Here is a 16,228-nt window from a genome sequence, read left to right as displayed (position 1 = left end):
GCAGGGCAAACAACATGAGCAGACAAATGAAAAGGAAAGGTTGAGTGCCAGCAGCTCACAGAGAGAAAAATCCCTCTCCCAGGGTTGCTCAGCCGGCTGCTGGAAGACAGCAAGATAACCCCAGGCTCCCAATTTCCCTGATTTGCCCCAAAAGTCTGGTGAGAGGCTGTTCCTGTGCTTGCCCAATGGCTGCCAGCACTGGCAGACTGTCGAGGCTCTTCCCTCTGCAGATGAAGATCTTCCCCCATGAAGTTCACTATATCTGAAGTGCCCTCGTCCGCTGCAAAAGTGACGCCTTACCTAGCCTCTCCAGAGTCTCTTCAGTTTCCAGATCAAATTTACTGGCTTTGCAAGGAGAAAGGTTCTCCTCCCACCCCCCACCCTTAAATGTGGGAGAGACTCACCTTTGTATCTCAAAGCCAGTCAGGTTTCTCACCTGTTTCAGCCTCAAAGATTTCGTGGCTGGAGCGTATCTCCTTTCACGCTGTGCCGGACACTTATTTTAATGGGCAGATTTTCTTTTGTTGTTGCAACTTAAGTCCCAGCCTCTGTAATGACCTCTGGGCAGATGGCTCTTGTTGCAGAACAGGGACTTTTAGTTCGCTCTTCAGTTTATGGGTCATGGCAGTTCCCATTTCCTTGTCCTGCAGCTGTGCTGACTCTGCAGGGCTAAGAGGAGCAAAATATAGTAAAATATACGGGTAAAATAGATATCTTAGTAGTTTAAAAGAATAATTTCTTCCTAGGTCTGTCTGGTGCCTGATCAAACCAGTGTCTGTTAGAAATATGGATCGTAACTTATAAGTGACGGGAGCCGGTGTTCAGGGTCGCCACGTGATGTTTCTGAAAGCAGGACTCAAACAGGGCCAGCTTCTCTCTTCTGATACTCTCTCAGGGATGGACTCTTTTGAAAGAGGAGTCGTTGTGCTGGGAGAGCTCATCCCGTCGCCACTCTATCCATCATAATAAAGGTTATTAAAAGCCCTGCGTGACTGCCCTGTGTATCCCTGCAGAGAATCCTCTCTTGCTGGCAAGAGAGTCTTGCGAACTCTGCAGCGTAAGCTTAATTTTATTAAATATTTGTTTGACCAGAAAGGAGAAGCGGGACAGGGTAAACATGCCTAAAGTAAATGTAAAATGACCTTTGGCTGTTGTCTATCAAATGCTCGGCGCTGCTGAGGTAGGGAGGGCAGTGGAAGGTGAAGGTGATCACACAACTGCCTTGAAATTCTGGCTACTGTGAGAATTTTAAAATATTTTGGCAGTGGATGCTCTACAAGCCCAGATTTACCCTTTATACTACCAGATCTAATCAGTATACAGGTCAAAAGAAGACAGGATTTATTCGCTTTAATATTTCTTGAAGTAAATTTTGCAGTTCCAGTGATGTTAGAAGACTTACACAGACTGGAAAAAGCTATGAATCCAGACCTGTATCATTGCCGCATCTCCCATCCTGCTGGGGTTTGCAAACAGAATGATTTCTACCTGCCTCCTACCCTGCACAAGGGCTGGCTGTCATCATCTTTGCTTATCTAGTGACACCCTTGATTTCAGCAAAGTCGCTCTTTGAGGGAGATGATAGGACACCAGCCCATAAGCAGTGGATACAAATCACGAAGATCTTTGGAGCTAGAGTTTGGCTTGTGTCTTTTTTAAAAGCAAGAGGCGTTCTGTGAAATTCTGATCCAGATGTTAAACAGGGAGGAGAGGGGAAGAGGCCTCAGCCCGTTGTGTAGCCAGTGCTTAGCAGGGAGCTCTGCTGGTGAGACCTGAGGCAGTAAGACTCCATCTCCCACACGCTCCGCAGGGCCAAAAAGGGCCAAGGCTGCTCTTGATACTGAAGCAGCCATGAAAAGGAGGAGGAGGAACAGGAGGCAGAGGGATGTGTTGAATGGGAAAATGCATTTCCATGGTGCAAAGACGGTGCTTGGTGATGTGCTTACCAAATTACAGAAGTGGTTTGAACCCCTTGTAGCTCCCACCACTCTGGTTAAAACACAGGAGACTTTAGGGACTCAGGAGTGCAAGGAAGTCTCCTTCCCTCTCTCTAGTGTGTCACTGGTCCCTGGACACCAGTGCCTTTTGCCTCGGGCTGCACTGAAAATTGCGATGCAAAGGAGCAAAGCTGGGCTGTTAGTTTTCCTGCTTCACGGTTCTTTAGACTTTATTATTGCTGATAGTTATACAACCCCTTTCTCCTCAGCACTCTGAGATCATCGGTGGAACTGTAGCTCTCTTTTAGATGATTTCTTCTTGGCTGTGCTGTGAGTAGAAGGTAGCCTTGCGGTAAGAGCCCAAGGGAGAGTGGGACCTGGTGCTCAGTTCCCTCCTTGCTTGACTGTGCTCACTGTAGATGTGGTTCTGCATGCTGGCAGACCACACTGTGCTCCAAGCTGGACAGGCATGAAGCAGCTTTGATCTGGAAGCCACAGAGAGCCTGTTCAAACAGGCCTATTCTGGACCAACATCTCCCTGAAAGGATATGAAGCTCAGACCAAAGCTGGCTTCTTCCTGGCTAACTTGGAGGGCTGCAAAAGAGCTCAGTATCCATCTGGACCTCTCCCTGTAGGCAGGTCCCTGACCTTCTCCAGGCTTCAATCCCTCATCCAGAAGAGCAGAATAGTAATCCTTCTCATGTCCTGTCTTCTTAGATAGCAAATAAACAGTTGGGTCAAAGCTGGTAGTGCAAATAATAATATTGCTTGATGTTTCTACCGTTAGCCTTCTGCACAGATCTAGCATCCAGTGGATTTGTGTGCTGCACCGTGGGGCACATGTTTGTGTAATGGACGGTAAAAAGGTGCAGATTTATTTTTCTGCTATGTGATTTCTGCTCTTTCTACCAGCATCTTTTCTTTCAGGAGGGTTGCCTTTGTGCTGGTTTTAAGTAGAGAGCTCAGAGACGAGAAAGGGAGGATTAGCAATTAAATACGCTCAGATGATGGCATGGTTGTGAAGGAAGGAGGAGGAAAAAATACTCCATAGTAATGTACTTTTGTTTTCTTTTCTCTTTGCTTGTAGGACAAAATCTGCCAGGGAATTGGTGTTTTGAAGACACTTACAGCATTCAATCCTTGTTCCCTTGGGAATACAAACTTTTCTAATCATGTCACCGGCCATGTGGAAATGGACTTGCCTGGTTTCTCACCTGCTGCTATCTGCCATGGTGTCGTCTCTTGCTAGGCAGCAGCCGATCCACCCAAAGAGGCCCTTCATCACTTTCACTGGAGACCAAGCAGAGGGGACCTTTAATCACTTGGTGGTTGATGAAAGAACTGGGCACATTTACTTGGGAGCTGTCAACAGGATCTATAAACTCTCCAGTGACTTGAAGGTCCTGGTGACCCATCAGACTGGTCCTGATGAAGATAATCCCAAGTGTTATCCTCCTAGGATAGTTCAAACTTGCAATGAACCTTTGACGCCCACTAACAACATCAACAAAATGCTCCTCATAGACTACAAGGAAAATCGGTTGATAGCCTGTGGGAGCCTTTACCAGGGCATCTGTAAGCTCTTGAGGTTGGATGACCTCTTCAAGCTGGGAGAGCCCTTCCACAAGAAGGAGCATTACCTCTCTGGGGTGAACGAGAGTGGCTCTGTTTTTGGAGTCATTGTTTCTTACAGCAACATGGATGACAAGTTGTTCATTGCCACTGCTGTGGATGGCAAACCTGAGTATTTCCCCACTATTTCCAGCAGAAAGCTCACCAAAAACTCCGAGGCAGATGGGATGTTTGCATACGTCTTCCATGACGAGTTTGTGGCATCTATGATCAAGATCCCCTCGGACACCTTCACCATCATCCCTGACTTTGATATCTACTACATCTATGGCTTTAGCAGTGGTAACTTTGTCTATTTCCTAACTCTGCAGCCTGAGATGATTTCACCACCTGGTTCCACCACGAAGGAGCAGGTTTACACCTCCAAGCTAGTCCGGCTGTGCAAGGAGGACACGGCCTTTAACTCCTATGTTGAGGTGCCCATTGGCTGTGAGAAGAATGGGGTGGAGTACAGGTTGCTTCAGGCAGCCTACTTGTCCAAGGCTGGAGCCATCTTAGCGAGGTCTTTGGGTGTTAGTCCTGAGGATGATATCCTCTTCACAGTCTTCTCCAAAGGTCAGAAAAGGAAGATGAAGTCCTTGGATGAGTCTGCTCTTTGCATCTTTGTCCTGAAAAAGATCAACGACCGCATCAAGGACAGACTGCAATCCTGCTACAGGGGTGAGGGGACATTAGATCTGGCCTGGCTCAAAGTCAAGGACATTCCCTGTAGCAGTGCGGTAAGTCAAGTGTCTAACCACCCAAGCTTAACTTCTTCATGTGCTTGTAGAGTGGGAGAGCTTAGAGCATGGCTCAGTGATTAGGGCAGGGAGCGAGGAACTGAGCCTGCTTCATTTCAGTCCTGGTTCTGCCTCCAGCTCACCACATGACCTAATTTAACCAGTTCATGCCTCAGTTTTCTCATGGACGAGCAGAGGAAGGTATCACTTTCTGACTTCCCAGGAATGTTATGATTGCTAATGAATTAAGCCAAGGAGCCTTGCAATCTTTAGGAGGAATTGGCCTGCTTTTGCTTTTTCACTATGTAATTCATTAGGGGTGAAATCATGCTTCCTTCTGAAGCGTTGGCTCATACCTTAACCAAAATAGGATTTAGATAATGTCAACGCCTTGCGCTGGTTTCTGTGTCTGCTGGTGGAATTTTATCTCCCTGAGCTGGAGCTGGAGTAGGATTTGTTCAGGGAGCTTTGTGAAGCTGGGGCTTCATTCCTTCTAGGGCTAAGAAGCACTGGTCATTAACCACCAAAGTCCCTTGTCTTGCTGTTTCTAGTCAGCTCTGCACTGTCTGTGCACTGAAAAATTAAGGCCTGACTACAAATCAAGGTTTAAATGCTGCAAGATTTAAGGGCAAGACTGGGGGAGAGCTTGGTCTACCTGACCTACAAACGGTCTTAAGAAAGTGTTTTAGTTTACTCTGTCAATTCAGTAAAGTGTCCTTGCAGAAATCCACGTCAGCCCAGCTGGTATAGGGCTGCCCTTGATATAATGCACAGAAATCAGCATTACAGCCTGCACTGCACCCAGGCTGCTGTAATAGTCGCCTCTCTGGGCTTTGATTTCCATCCTTAATTAGCTCTTTCAAGTGAGAGGCAAGTTCAAGTCTGAGCAAAGGGAATACAGAGAAACACCAGAGTGCTTTTCTGCCCCATAATCTCATGGCAGAGGCAGGACTCGGGGTAGGGGATTGCTCCAGCTTTTGTTTGCACTCAGGGCTCCTTTGCTGGGGGATCCCTGCTGCTGCTCCTTTGCTGGACAAGGAAGAGCACAGAGGGAAACTTCACTGCAGGGAGACTGATCCTGACTTACTCTGTCCTAATTCCCCTTTACACCTGTGCCCTCAGCAGCATCGTGTGAGCTCACGCTGCTCTCTCAGCCCCACGCTGGTGATGGGGAGGTTCAAGCCCTTCCTTTCAGGGGGATCTCTTCTGTCTAGACCTGACTCAGTAGCAAAACTCCCTGTGGAGTATTGCCCAGGGAGACAGGCTGTGCCCAAATCTGGCTTTGATTTTTTTTGTTTCGCCTCAAGGCCTCTGCACATTCAAAGAGCTGCCTTTAGATTTAAGCTGAGAGTTTCCCACTGGAGTTACTTTCTCGGGCTGTTAAGTCTCTCCATGTATTTGCAGATCTACTCTGCTTGTGCTCCATACTGATGCTTTTAACATTGGACCTCTTGAATCAGGAGGTTTGGAGCCCATCAGTCACTTGGCTCCTGTGGCTTTAGACAGGAACAAAAAGGCCAGCAGCTCTCTTGCGCCCCTTTTGGTGAGTCCTGGATGAAGACGACTGATAGGATTTGGAGGGACAGGATTGCAGATGTTGGGGAGAGGACAAGGAACGAGGGACTGGGTGACACAAGGGGGGAAAACCCCTAGATCATCTTTGTGACTGCATTTCTTCACTGTAAAGCAGAGATGTTAATGTTTCCCAGCTGGAGAAAGAGCCTGGAGAGCCCTGAAAAAAACCCATAAGTCTGAAAAATGTAACTGTGGACTGTGCTTTCCTTAAACTGAATTTACTTAGAGCTGCTGGCAAGCCCTGTCCGAGTTCAGCTGTGCTGCCTGAGGGATGAGGCATTACTGACTTGGCTGCTATAAGGTTTGCAGAGTCCAGCCACTAAACTTGGAAAACATTTGGTGGTTGGTGAAGTATTTTAGAGGCTGGATACATGTCCACCAAGCTTGGAAAACATTTGGTGGCTGATGAAGTATTTTAGAGGCTGGATACTTGTCCGTGAGGGCCTTGTCTCCTTTGATGATGTCCTGATTGCCATTGCATTGCTGCTCTCCCTTTCAGCGCATGCACCTGTAGCAGGTATAAAAGTGATTACAAAGCCACCAGTGTGACTTTTGCTGGTTTATGTGGGTGTCAAATATTTCTGTGCTAGTGCAGATAGAGACTTAGCCTGCCTGTGCTCAAGGCTGGAACTGGGCTTCAGCTTTGCTGTCCTGCCTCCAGCAACCGAAATCCTGCATGTGAACAGACAGAGCTGATACACTTGGCAGTGAGCAGATGGGTAGAGAGAAGCGGTGGGAAATCTCCATCAAGCATAGCAGAGAAACACTGTTAGAAGACATATTCCAGCCCTTCTTTGTGATATTAACTGTAGGGCCATTGATTCTGGAGCAGGGCTCACCACACTGTCCTTGCATCCTGGTGCATGGTCAGGTCTGGCTTTTGGCATCATATATTTTCTAGCAGTGCAATAACTGACTCAGAGAGTGTCGTGTGTGAATCTGCTTCTGTTTCTGCCATGGTGTAATGCTTGTTCAAGGCCACTTCAGGGCAAGTGAGGTCCTTAGGGGACCATTCTTGGCATGGCTCTCCTAGCCTGCAATATGTACACAAATAATTGCAGGGAGGTGGCCGCACAGCGCACTTGGCCAGAGCAGGAAAGCGCAGAGTCTGCAGCTTCTCCGGTCAGACAGCTTTGCTGGTGCAGCTGGAGCTGGGACAGCTGAGGTCAGGTAGGACCTGGCAGCGAGCTGGCCTGAAAGCACTGTGTCTCACGGTCAACCTGTAGTGGGAGACGCTGGGTCTCCAGATGTCCTGCAGGATTGGATGTCCTTGAGACTTGCCCTGGTCTGGTTTGCAAAGCCGGTGTGATGGCAAAAGACCGAAGCATAGCTGTGTAACGAGTCTGTGCCTCTCGCATGCTGATAACGCATATATGTGGGAACTAAACCAGGGGCTGCGGGTTTCAGCAGTGCAACAGCAGAGCTTTCAGACTGGGAGACACGAAAGCCCGTAGATGAATGGAATATTGTCAATGCATGTTCCCCCTTCCATCCCCGTGTTGTAGCTGTCCTCTTAATCTTCAGCATAAATCAAGGAAACCTGATCAATTTTTATGACTGGGCAGCTGATTTCCAAATTGGTGATATTCACTCAGGTGATGAATAGTTCCAGGTAATACCTCTCTGGTTTTCTTCTCTGTCAGTACCTTGCAAATACATGATAATAACTTATATTTAAATGGTATACTTGACCCCAAATGCTTAGAAATTCATACAATCAGAGAAAAATGGGACTGGGAAAAAAGAGCCTTATGAGGTCATCTGGTTTGCCCTTCTGCCTTACTTATAGCATTCTTGACAGATGTTTGTCTCACTTGTTCTTAACCTCCGGTGATAGAGATTCCTCTCTCTCCCAGATGATCTGTCTTTGCTGCTACGAAGCTTTTCCTTATGTCTAATCTAAATCTCCTTTCCTGATATTGAAGCCATTACTACTTTCATAGCCACAGAGAACACATTCATCCCCCTCCTCTATCTAGCAACTGCTTTGCACATCACTGAAATGCGACAGCTCCTGTGGTGCAGCGCTGTGCATCAGTCTGTGCAGCACGGTGAGCGAGGCTGTACAGAAGTGCAGGGTGTTTGCAGAAGGAAGGGTCGTTCAAGGGGAAAAAAGGTGTTTTAAAACTGAAAACAATCTTCATGTTGGAAAAAGAAGTCCGTGATTCAAGCATGCTTCCCAAGCTTCGTAATTAACCAAAAGCACTTTTGATACCATTGTGAAATGCTGGATTTTTTTTTAAAAAACAAAGCCAGTCTGGGAGGAGGATGGAACTGAAAATGGGCCTTTTCAGTACAGGACTTGATCACTGATTGATTTTTAGTAGTATGGAATAGGATTAACAATAGGTGCATTTTGAAACCCACTAAAAATTGCTCTACAGGGAGACTCAGTCATTGAGTCAAGGGAATCTTTCCCACTGCTTCAGGGAATGGGCAGCTGAACTGCTGTGTGGGACATCCAAGGATGGAGGAAGAAGAGGAAGGTGTTGGAGACTGAGTGTGCCAGGGTCTACTGGGGAGGTGTGGATCCTTGCTGGAGCCTTGGCTTACAATGAAGCTCCAAATACGATGTCTTGCCAGCATGTGATCCCAGCTGTCAGCTTAGGAACTGGTTCCAGCCCAGGGCTGTTATCCTGGGAGATCCCAGGCTCTTCATCAGCCTGATCTGACTCACAGCATCACCTGCCACACTGCAGACTAACAAACTCAAGTCCCTGAAATGAAAAGGTGTCACCTCCGCCACTGTAGCTTTTACCGGATACACAGTGCAAATATCTGTCCAAGATAATCAAAGTGTCTGTCCCCAACTATTGCCTGGCTTCTGCCTGTTGCTGGTATTTTCTTTTTCTTTTGGCAGGAAATGGAGTTTGACTGTTCAAATTACTGTATTCAATCTCTTCCTGTTTTTCATGGCAGCGTTGTCACTTGGGGGAGAAAAGAAATGTTTTTGAAGCTGACCAGCCAACAAAAGGCCTTGTGTAAAGAGCTGGGCAATATTTTCCCAACACTTTGCTAATGGAGGGCATGCGAGGTGGTGTATTTGGGATGTGAGTCGCTGGCTGATCAGCGACTTGGCTACGAAGGCTGCTTCTGAAAAGATGCTTCGAGGCGCTGCTGCAGTTAGCAGTGCCCAGACTCCTGTGAGTCCTACGTCCCCTCTGTAGGTCTATTCCTCCCATGGGCTCCCTCTTGCTTTCCCTGCAACCTTCCTGCCCATCTCAGATGCTTCATGGAGCAGGGGCGCTGCTCGGCCTTTGGGCCACGTGGTGTGCAAGCCTGCTTCATGCCACCAGGCTAGGACGGGACATTCCTAGCTCCAGCGACAGAGGACAGTGTATATGGTATAAGATAAAGTCAACTTGACTCCTGACGCTGCTGGCAATGGGGCGGCAGCTATTTTGCTACAGGTTGCCTGTTTCTTTAATTTCTTCTTCCTCCCAGGGGTGCGTCAGCTCGCATTTGTCGTTTCTGGTGTTAAAAACACACAGGTCTGACCAAGCACCTCTGAGATGCCGAGATGGGGAGCAGTGTTATCCCTGTTTTACAGGAGCGGTTGCTAAAGCGCAGTAAAACGTGACTTGCAGCTCAGCTGCTGAATCCTGGTGCTGTGCCCAAAGGTCCCAACTGCTGCGGGAAGAGGGAATAGCATCCTTGCTGTTGAGTTCCTCTCTAGCAAGGGGGATAGCAAAACAGATTCCTTTTTAAAAAGAAGAACATGGCCTGGAGTTGCTGGAAAGGGGGGGGCTATTTCAGGGGGCTAGGAGAAAAGTTGCTTTACTATTAAATAAAAGAGAAAAAGGAATTGCTGTCTCTACCTGTCATTTACCCCACCATTTTCCCTTAAAAGAGAAAGGTTGGGGTGAAACAGAATGTTATTTATTTTTTCTTAGCCCCTGAAAAAAGGAATACACGGAAGGAGGTCCACGTGGTACTGTTGCTTTGACATTTTTCACACCAGCGCCTGTCTGTTTCTCCCAGCCTGGATCGGATGGGTATGTGAGCCTGCCTCTTTCCCTGGGGAATGACTCACAGTCACAGGAGCAAGCTATCGGTTTCATTAGACCTCGTAGTGTCACTGGGCTATCGTAAGTAAATCTCTGCAGGGTTGACGCCACTCGTGCCAGCACGGTAGGGTTTTTTTGTTCATCTCTGCTGGATAAACCACATATGAGAGTTTTGCGTGTGCTCCTTCAGTCCAAATTATACAGGCCTACGTTGTTGATCCGAAGGTCCTCCTGGGTTTCCTCGTTGCTACTCTGCTACGTCCTCTTGATGGCATGCCTGTCAGCTGAGTCTGACCGTCCGCCGTGTCTCTTAGCCAGGCTAAAAACAAGACGTAGTTAGTCCAAAACTGGAAGCTCGTATTTCCTCCTTCCTGGGAGATCTGCCTTCAGGACCCTTGAAGTTTAAAGGACCGCTTCCCGGCCGGCTTTTAAGGGTGCTTTCCTTGTTCTTGCTCTGAAGATGCGAGCAGGAGCAGGAACCGAAAAATGGCACAGGGCAGTCTGCGCGAAGCGGGCAGGCTCAGAAATGCGGCAGCGCCTCGCGGGGAACGCTCGCTGGAGACTGCGAGGCGGCGCAGGCGGGCTTGTGACTGCCAGCTCCGTGTTTGTGCGGTCGGTCACATCAGTCTGCACTGGACGGCGCTGCGTGCGTGCGTGCGTGCGTGCGTGCGTGGCGTGTTGTCGGAGGGACTGGCTGAGCCCAGCAGCTCTGATAAGAGACGACAGGCGTCCTCCGTCGATGCCGCGAGCCGGAGGGGAGCGGAGGCTTTGCTGTAGGGGCAGTGCGGACACACGGGTGAGGCGCTGGCCTGCGATGTCCATCGCTCAGCTCCGCGATTTGCAAGTTTCCCCCGTCCACCTTCTCGCTCCTGATTTCTCCGTCTCTCGAAGGCCTGACTGTTGCCTCCCCTGCAAAACTGACGGTGCTCTGAGGAGAAAGACACTTAATTGGGGAGAAATGTTGTTGCCTTGCTACACGGGGCAGCTCGGGCAAGAGCAGAGCAAGGAGCTCTCTCCAACAACGTGGCCGGCGTTTCCTGTGGTTATTGCCAGGGTTGGAAGCGACCAGAGGTGTTTGGTGCGGTGCTCCCCAGGCTAACGGAGAGCAGCTGAATTCAAATCTCCACCTCTCCGAGCAAGGTCTTGGCCCCTCTGTAACCAGGGTTAGGGAAGTCTCCCCACCTCTTCCTCTGGGAGGCGACTAGGCAGGCTCCTTAACTAATTAGCATTAATTCACTGATTAGCATGCCCAATGTTGATGGTCTGCCAGGGACAGGACAGTTGAGGCTTAATGGAGTTGTAAGGTCTCAGCGCTGGGTGAGCACAAGACTTCTCCGATAACTGTGAGCTCTCAGTTCAGCCTGGGCATAGCTTCTGGCATCCTTCCGGACATCCTCAAAAGCCCACGGCTAATTCGGGAGGACATGCAAATGCCAACCTGATGAGCGCTCATTTGCATGGCTTCTCAGGCACTGCGTAGATTCATCTTCACTTCTTCCTTGGTGACAGCCGTTCCTCCGAAGTGCCACCTCTCTGCTTGGAGCCAGCGGGGATAAGGACACTTCCCTGTCTCTGTAAAGTACTTGGCACTCCAGGCAGGAAAAGTGGCTTTGGAGGCCCTGGGGAAGAGAAAAACAAAAACTCTTAAGCACCTATGTAAAGTGAAGGTTGTACTTAAGTGCTATAAATCAGGGCCTAATTGCATGGAGAGGATGATTGCGTTTGAGGTATTAAGTACGTTCCTCAGTATTAAACACCTGTCCTTGAAAGGATACCTCCAGATCAGTGCACACACATAAATAATACTGGCTCTAATTAATTGCCTTCTTATTATAACCCCACCCCACAACCCCTCCTTCCAAAATCCTCATTTCTTTGTCTTAAAGTGGAGAGAAAAAAAGCAAGCTTTGGAAACAGCCTCCTTCTCAAACCCGTTTATTTACTTCCCAAACTTAAGGAAAGAGGAAACCCTATGCCTTTAAGTGGCCGGGCGCCAAACCCGTGCGCGCTGTGCTGTTCCCTCCTGGCTCCTTGCGTCTGTTTGACCCTGCTCGCACAAAATGTTCATTGAGGACGGCGCAGGGCCCAAGGCTGCTGACGGGCTGTTGTGTCTGAGATATTTCAGGCGCAGCTCCCTCCCCCAGCTGCGATCCCCTTCCCAGTCCATGTGGGCTCTGCTTCAGCATCTCTCAGCATCGACCTGGTTCCCCCAGCAGATGCTCCTGCAGGTGAGCGAGGTGCCGGCTTCTCCATCACTGCCTACACTCCTTGCCACATGGATGAGTAGATTCATTGCTGGGAACTGATCTTCACTGCCAGCAACCCGGGCTGTTTTCTTATGTGGTTGAGCCGTGCGGGCGCACGTGGCTCAGCCTTACATTTTCTGAAGGCTCCATATGATCTCCTCGCATTTGTTTCCACGCCGGATGATCAACTCCTTCGCAAACCTGACCTCATATTGCCTCGCCAGGAGGTCGCCTGGCAGGCTGAGGGGAATGCTTACACAACAGCTTTTTTTTTTAAAAAAAAAGCAGCAAGCAGAACTCAGCCATCCTGGAAAAGCCAGAAGCAAAGTAACTTCAGCTCCCTGCGTGAGTCCGATGCTATTTAAAGCATCTCCGGACTGGGGGCAAGCGAGCGCTGGGGTTTGTACAATAACTGTTCTGTTGAGGAAGGGGGTCGAGGGTATGGTGCATTCAGCATTGCTCTATGGGCCAAATCCTGCACAGACCCTGTCTCACTTGCCTAATGCGAGAGGAGCTGTGCAGCGTGAAAAACAGTGCATGGCCTGTCTTACTACTTGGAGAATCAACTAAGTTGTTTAACCTCTGGGAGTGGTCTCGTACGCTGTCTATATTTATTTTATATTCCATCACATGCATAACACAGGGCTTTTTTTTTTTTTTTTTTTGCCCCTGAAATAAGCAAGTTTACCTGTTTCCCTGGTAAAGCTGCATCTTGAGGTCCCCATTGCATCCGGTGGGATTTGTACAGATGTTGGACCTGTCTACCCTAAAGGATGGCCAGTGTCAAGAGTGAAGATGGAGATGAGAAAGGCTGCTGTCCCTGCAGAAAAATGACCAATTCCCATCTGATCATATTTCTGCTCCTGCGTAGGCAGGACACTGGACAGGCCCAACCTGGCATCTGTGATGGGATGTGTCTTTGCTGTATCTTTGCTCGAGAGGCAGTTTCATAGCACAGGCCATGTCTTCTGGTAACATGACGACGGCTTGGGGACCAAGCATGGTATTTGCTCCCCCGGCTCAGTGCACGGGCAGAGACAACATGCACCTGGTTGGGGAGATGTGCCCAAGTTAAGGATGGAACTGGGGATGAATCCTGGTTCTCCCGGCACACATCTACCTCCAAACCATCCTTCTCGTCAGCCCTGCTCCCTTGCACAAGTAAATGTCAGGGAATGGAGGAACGTGGCCTCGCTGTGCTTGCTAAAGTGCAAATCTTCATTGTGCCTTTCTCGTGGAGGTAGCAAATCCTTTTGCAGTGATCTCCCCCAAGAGTGCGCTGTGATTGTAGGTATGCATGAGATGTTGCATTTTTATCAGCATCCAGTGAAGACACGGAGGGATCCAATCCCAGAGCTTTCTGTGAAGTTTTGTGTTAGGTTTCTGGGGTTGAGACCTCTGGGACTTGGAGCTGAATAACAAGGACTCAAGTTCAGGCCCTGCTGCTATAATGTGTATATGCTTCATATAATAGCAATGCAATTCATAGTACCCCAAATCTTCCCTGTGCCCTCAACATCTAGTCACTTAAATCTGGTAGCTACCAACTGTTGCAACCCCAGAATTTTCTGCTTTATGGTGCAGATTCTGTAGAAGTAATATTAAAGTAGTTAAAGAACCACTTGAAGCACAGCAAAGGCAAGACACCCAGATATGTGTGCATCTAAATGGTGACTCCACAGAAAGACAGAGAGACCTCTGTTTCCTCCGTGCAGTATTGAAGTTGGCATAGCTGATAGAGCATGTGGGTGACATTAGATCAGTAGGAACAACATCGTATTTTCCCTGTTTCAATGTCATTACCCCATCGTTGTCAGTGTTCCAAAATATAATAGGATTTGTTCAGCTGATTTATCCTGTAAACAAGCAATATTAGCCAGGCACATATTCGGATACAGACAGGGAGTGAGAGATACAGAGGCAGAGTGAGAGATCGTGCAGAAGGGAATAATAAAAATGTACTCCTCCTAAAGAGGGAATGACCCAGTACTTATCAATGGGTCGGGGCTATTGGTCAGGATCCCGAGCCAAGAAACACAGGGACGTAATTGTAATGGTGTCCCTGCTCCTGAGGGTTGGCTGCAGCCTTCCGCTGCACAGTCCCGCTTTCAGATGCAGGAAGAGTTTGAGCTTAATGGCTTGAGTGAATTTATACTCAGCTGACACAAGTGCTCTGCATTCCTCAAGTACCGAGATCGGCACAGATAGAGGCAGCAAATGGGAGATTTTTCTTTCTGTGGCTCGAGTGCTTTATTTTGTTGTTTAAACTGATAACCAGGCTTCTTTACATTCATTTTTCCCGAGATGATAGGAGCAGGCACAACTCGGCTCTCCCTGATGCAGACGCACAACCCTTGAGCTCAGCACAGCTCGCCGTTATTTGGTGAGCAACCCATGGCCTCTGATACCCAGCAGAGCTCTCTCAATTTCCCCATGCCGAAAAGCAACAGCACATACAAGTCATTCATTACAACACTTAGCTTACCTTTGCAGGACCGTGTTGAGGCTTAATTAATGCTTTTAAGCGGCTCTGGGATCTCTGGGCAAAGGTGCTGCCTGAATGCAAAGCAGTGCTGTTGTTTAATTTATATAGCACTGTTGGTGTGCACGGCACTTTGCAGCCCAAATGGTAATTTTGTCTGTGTAACAAAATAATAATTATAGTAATTGTGATTCAGCAGAGATTCTCTGGTGATGCTGGTGTAGGGTAGGCAGCTGGACTCTATCAGGCAAGGTGCTGGTGTGCATTGCTGGAATAGGAATGAGGGGTGTCTCTCAGCTGCCAGCAATGCTCCATCTCACTCCAGGTTTAACCGTTCTGCTGCCAGCAAGTACTGGAACAAAATCAGCCAAACAGATTGTCTGTGAAAATGAAGACAGGTCAGCAAAAGAAGGCTCCTACACAGCACTGCGCGTAATAAACAGCAACGATATTCCCGTGGAGACCCTTGAAGGGTCATGCAACATTGGCTGTTGTGTCCTGGTGAAAATGGACAGAAGACTTTGTAATTTGGGGCAGGGAACATCTCTTAGGCAGCTCTGATGGACAGATATGCCTGAGGGAATCCCATGTTGCTGCAAGGACGCTCAGGATTATGGGGACACAGGTAGAGAGGACAGAGCCCCAGTCTCTTTTTACACTTCTCCAAGCTCTGCAGTGTATGTCTTGCAGGAATTTGTTATATAGCCAGCCTTTGACCCATCATGGAAATGTGACATTCTTTAGGGTGAAATGCAGCAGCTGGCTAAAGGAGCACTTCTCCCTCTCCCAGAATTGTCTTCCTGCCTGCACAGAACACCCTTCTCACCCCAGATTCTCTCTCTCTGGGGCTCTAACTCCCCGTCTCAGCTATGGCAGCACCAGGGGAAGTGAAGTGCCACCACGTTTCAGGTGCGTAACACGCAGATTTGTTGCTGGAATATGTTCTTACAAAAGAGCTCTAGCAGCTTATTTGATCAATACTTCACTTTTGAAAAATCCCTAAATGCTTATTTACCCAATGGACCATGGCAGTTTCAAAGGTAGAGTCTCCACACTCAATAATCTCTCTCTCTTTTTTTTTTTTTGGGTGTGAAAAATTTTAAGTGAATTTTTGAAGCTCATGGGAAGCACTAAGCTGAGAGCTGCAGAGATTATATTCCTCTGTTTATCCTTCAATGCCTCGTCCATATGATCCCCCAGCCTTTGAGCCAGCAGGGTTAAGTTTATGGGACTGCAGAAGAACTCAGCTTCCTTTTACAGTCACAGATGCTGTTCTCCAGGTCCCATCCATCTTTCCTATTTGTAGGTACAATTCCCACCTGTGAGGGAATGGTGGGCATGAACCTCTGTTGCCACACACCTCAGCGATCTAGTTTTCACACCAGTTGCATAGCTTAGTGTGTCAATGCTGAGGTTTGGCACAGTAATGTCTGAATTTTTTTGAGGAAGTGGAAATGACTTATACAAAAGGGAGAGTTGACTGACACAGCAATGGCATTTTCTATTTGGGATGTGAAGGCCTCTGTTAATGGGAGTGTTTCATGCTCTGCATTGCTGCTGGAGGGACCGTCCTCTTTCCCGGCCTATATAAGAAGCTTAGGCTCTAAACAAGATACTTGAAATATCACTT

General features: G+C 48.2%; 1 protein-coding gene across 1 annotated transcript in view; it reads left to right on the top strand.

The window, feature by feature from the left end:
* The window catches only part of PLXNA4 (plexin A4), a 466,063-nt gene that overhangs the window by 24,997 nt on the left and 424,838 nt on the right, over positions 1-16,228 (top strand). Inside the window, exon 3 of the mRNA XM_067317539.1 lies at positions 3,025-4,288. Within this exon, the coding sequence (XP_067173640.1) occupies positions 3,110-4,288 (1,179 nt within the window). The 5' untranslated portion in view covers positions 3,025-3,109. The remainder of the gene's footprint in view (positions 1-3,024; positions 4,289-16,228) is intronic.

The sequence above is a fragment of the Apteryx mantelli genome, chromosome 1, assembly GCF_036417845.1.
Source record: "Apteryx mantelli isolate bAptMan1 chromosome 1, bAptMan1.hap1, whole genome shotgun sequence".
In the NCBI taxonomy this organism is placed as follows: domain Eukaryota; kingdom Metazoa; phylum Chordata; class Aves; order Apterygiformes; family Apterygidae; genus Apteryx; species Apteryx mantelli.
Note: the sequence above shows the minus strand (reverse complement) of the source record. Positions and strands in the feature narration are given on the sequence as shown.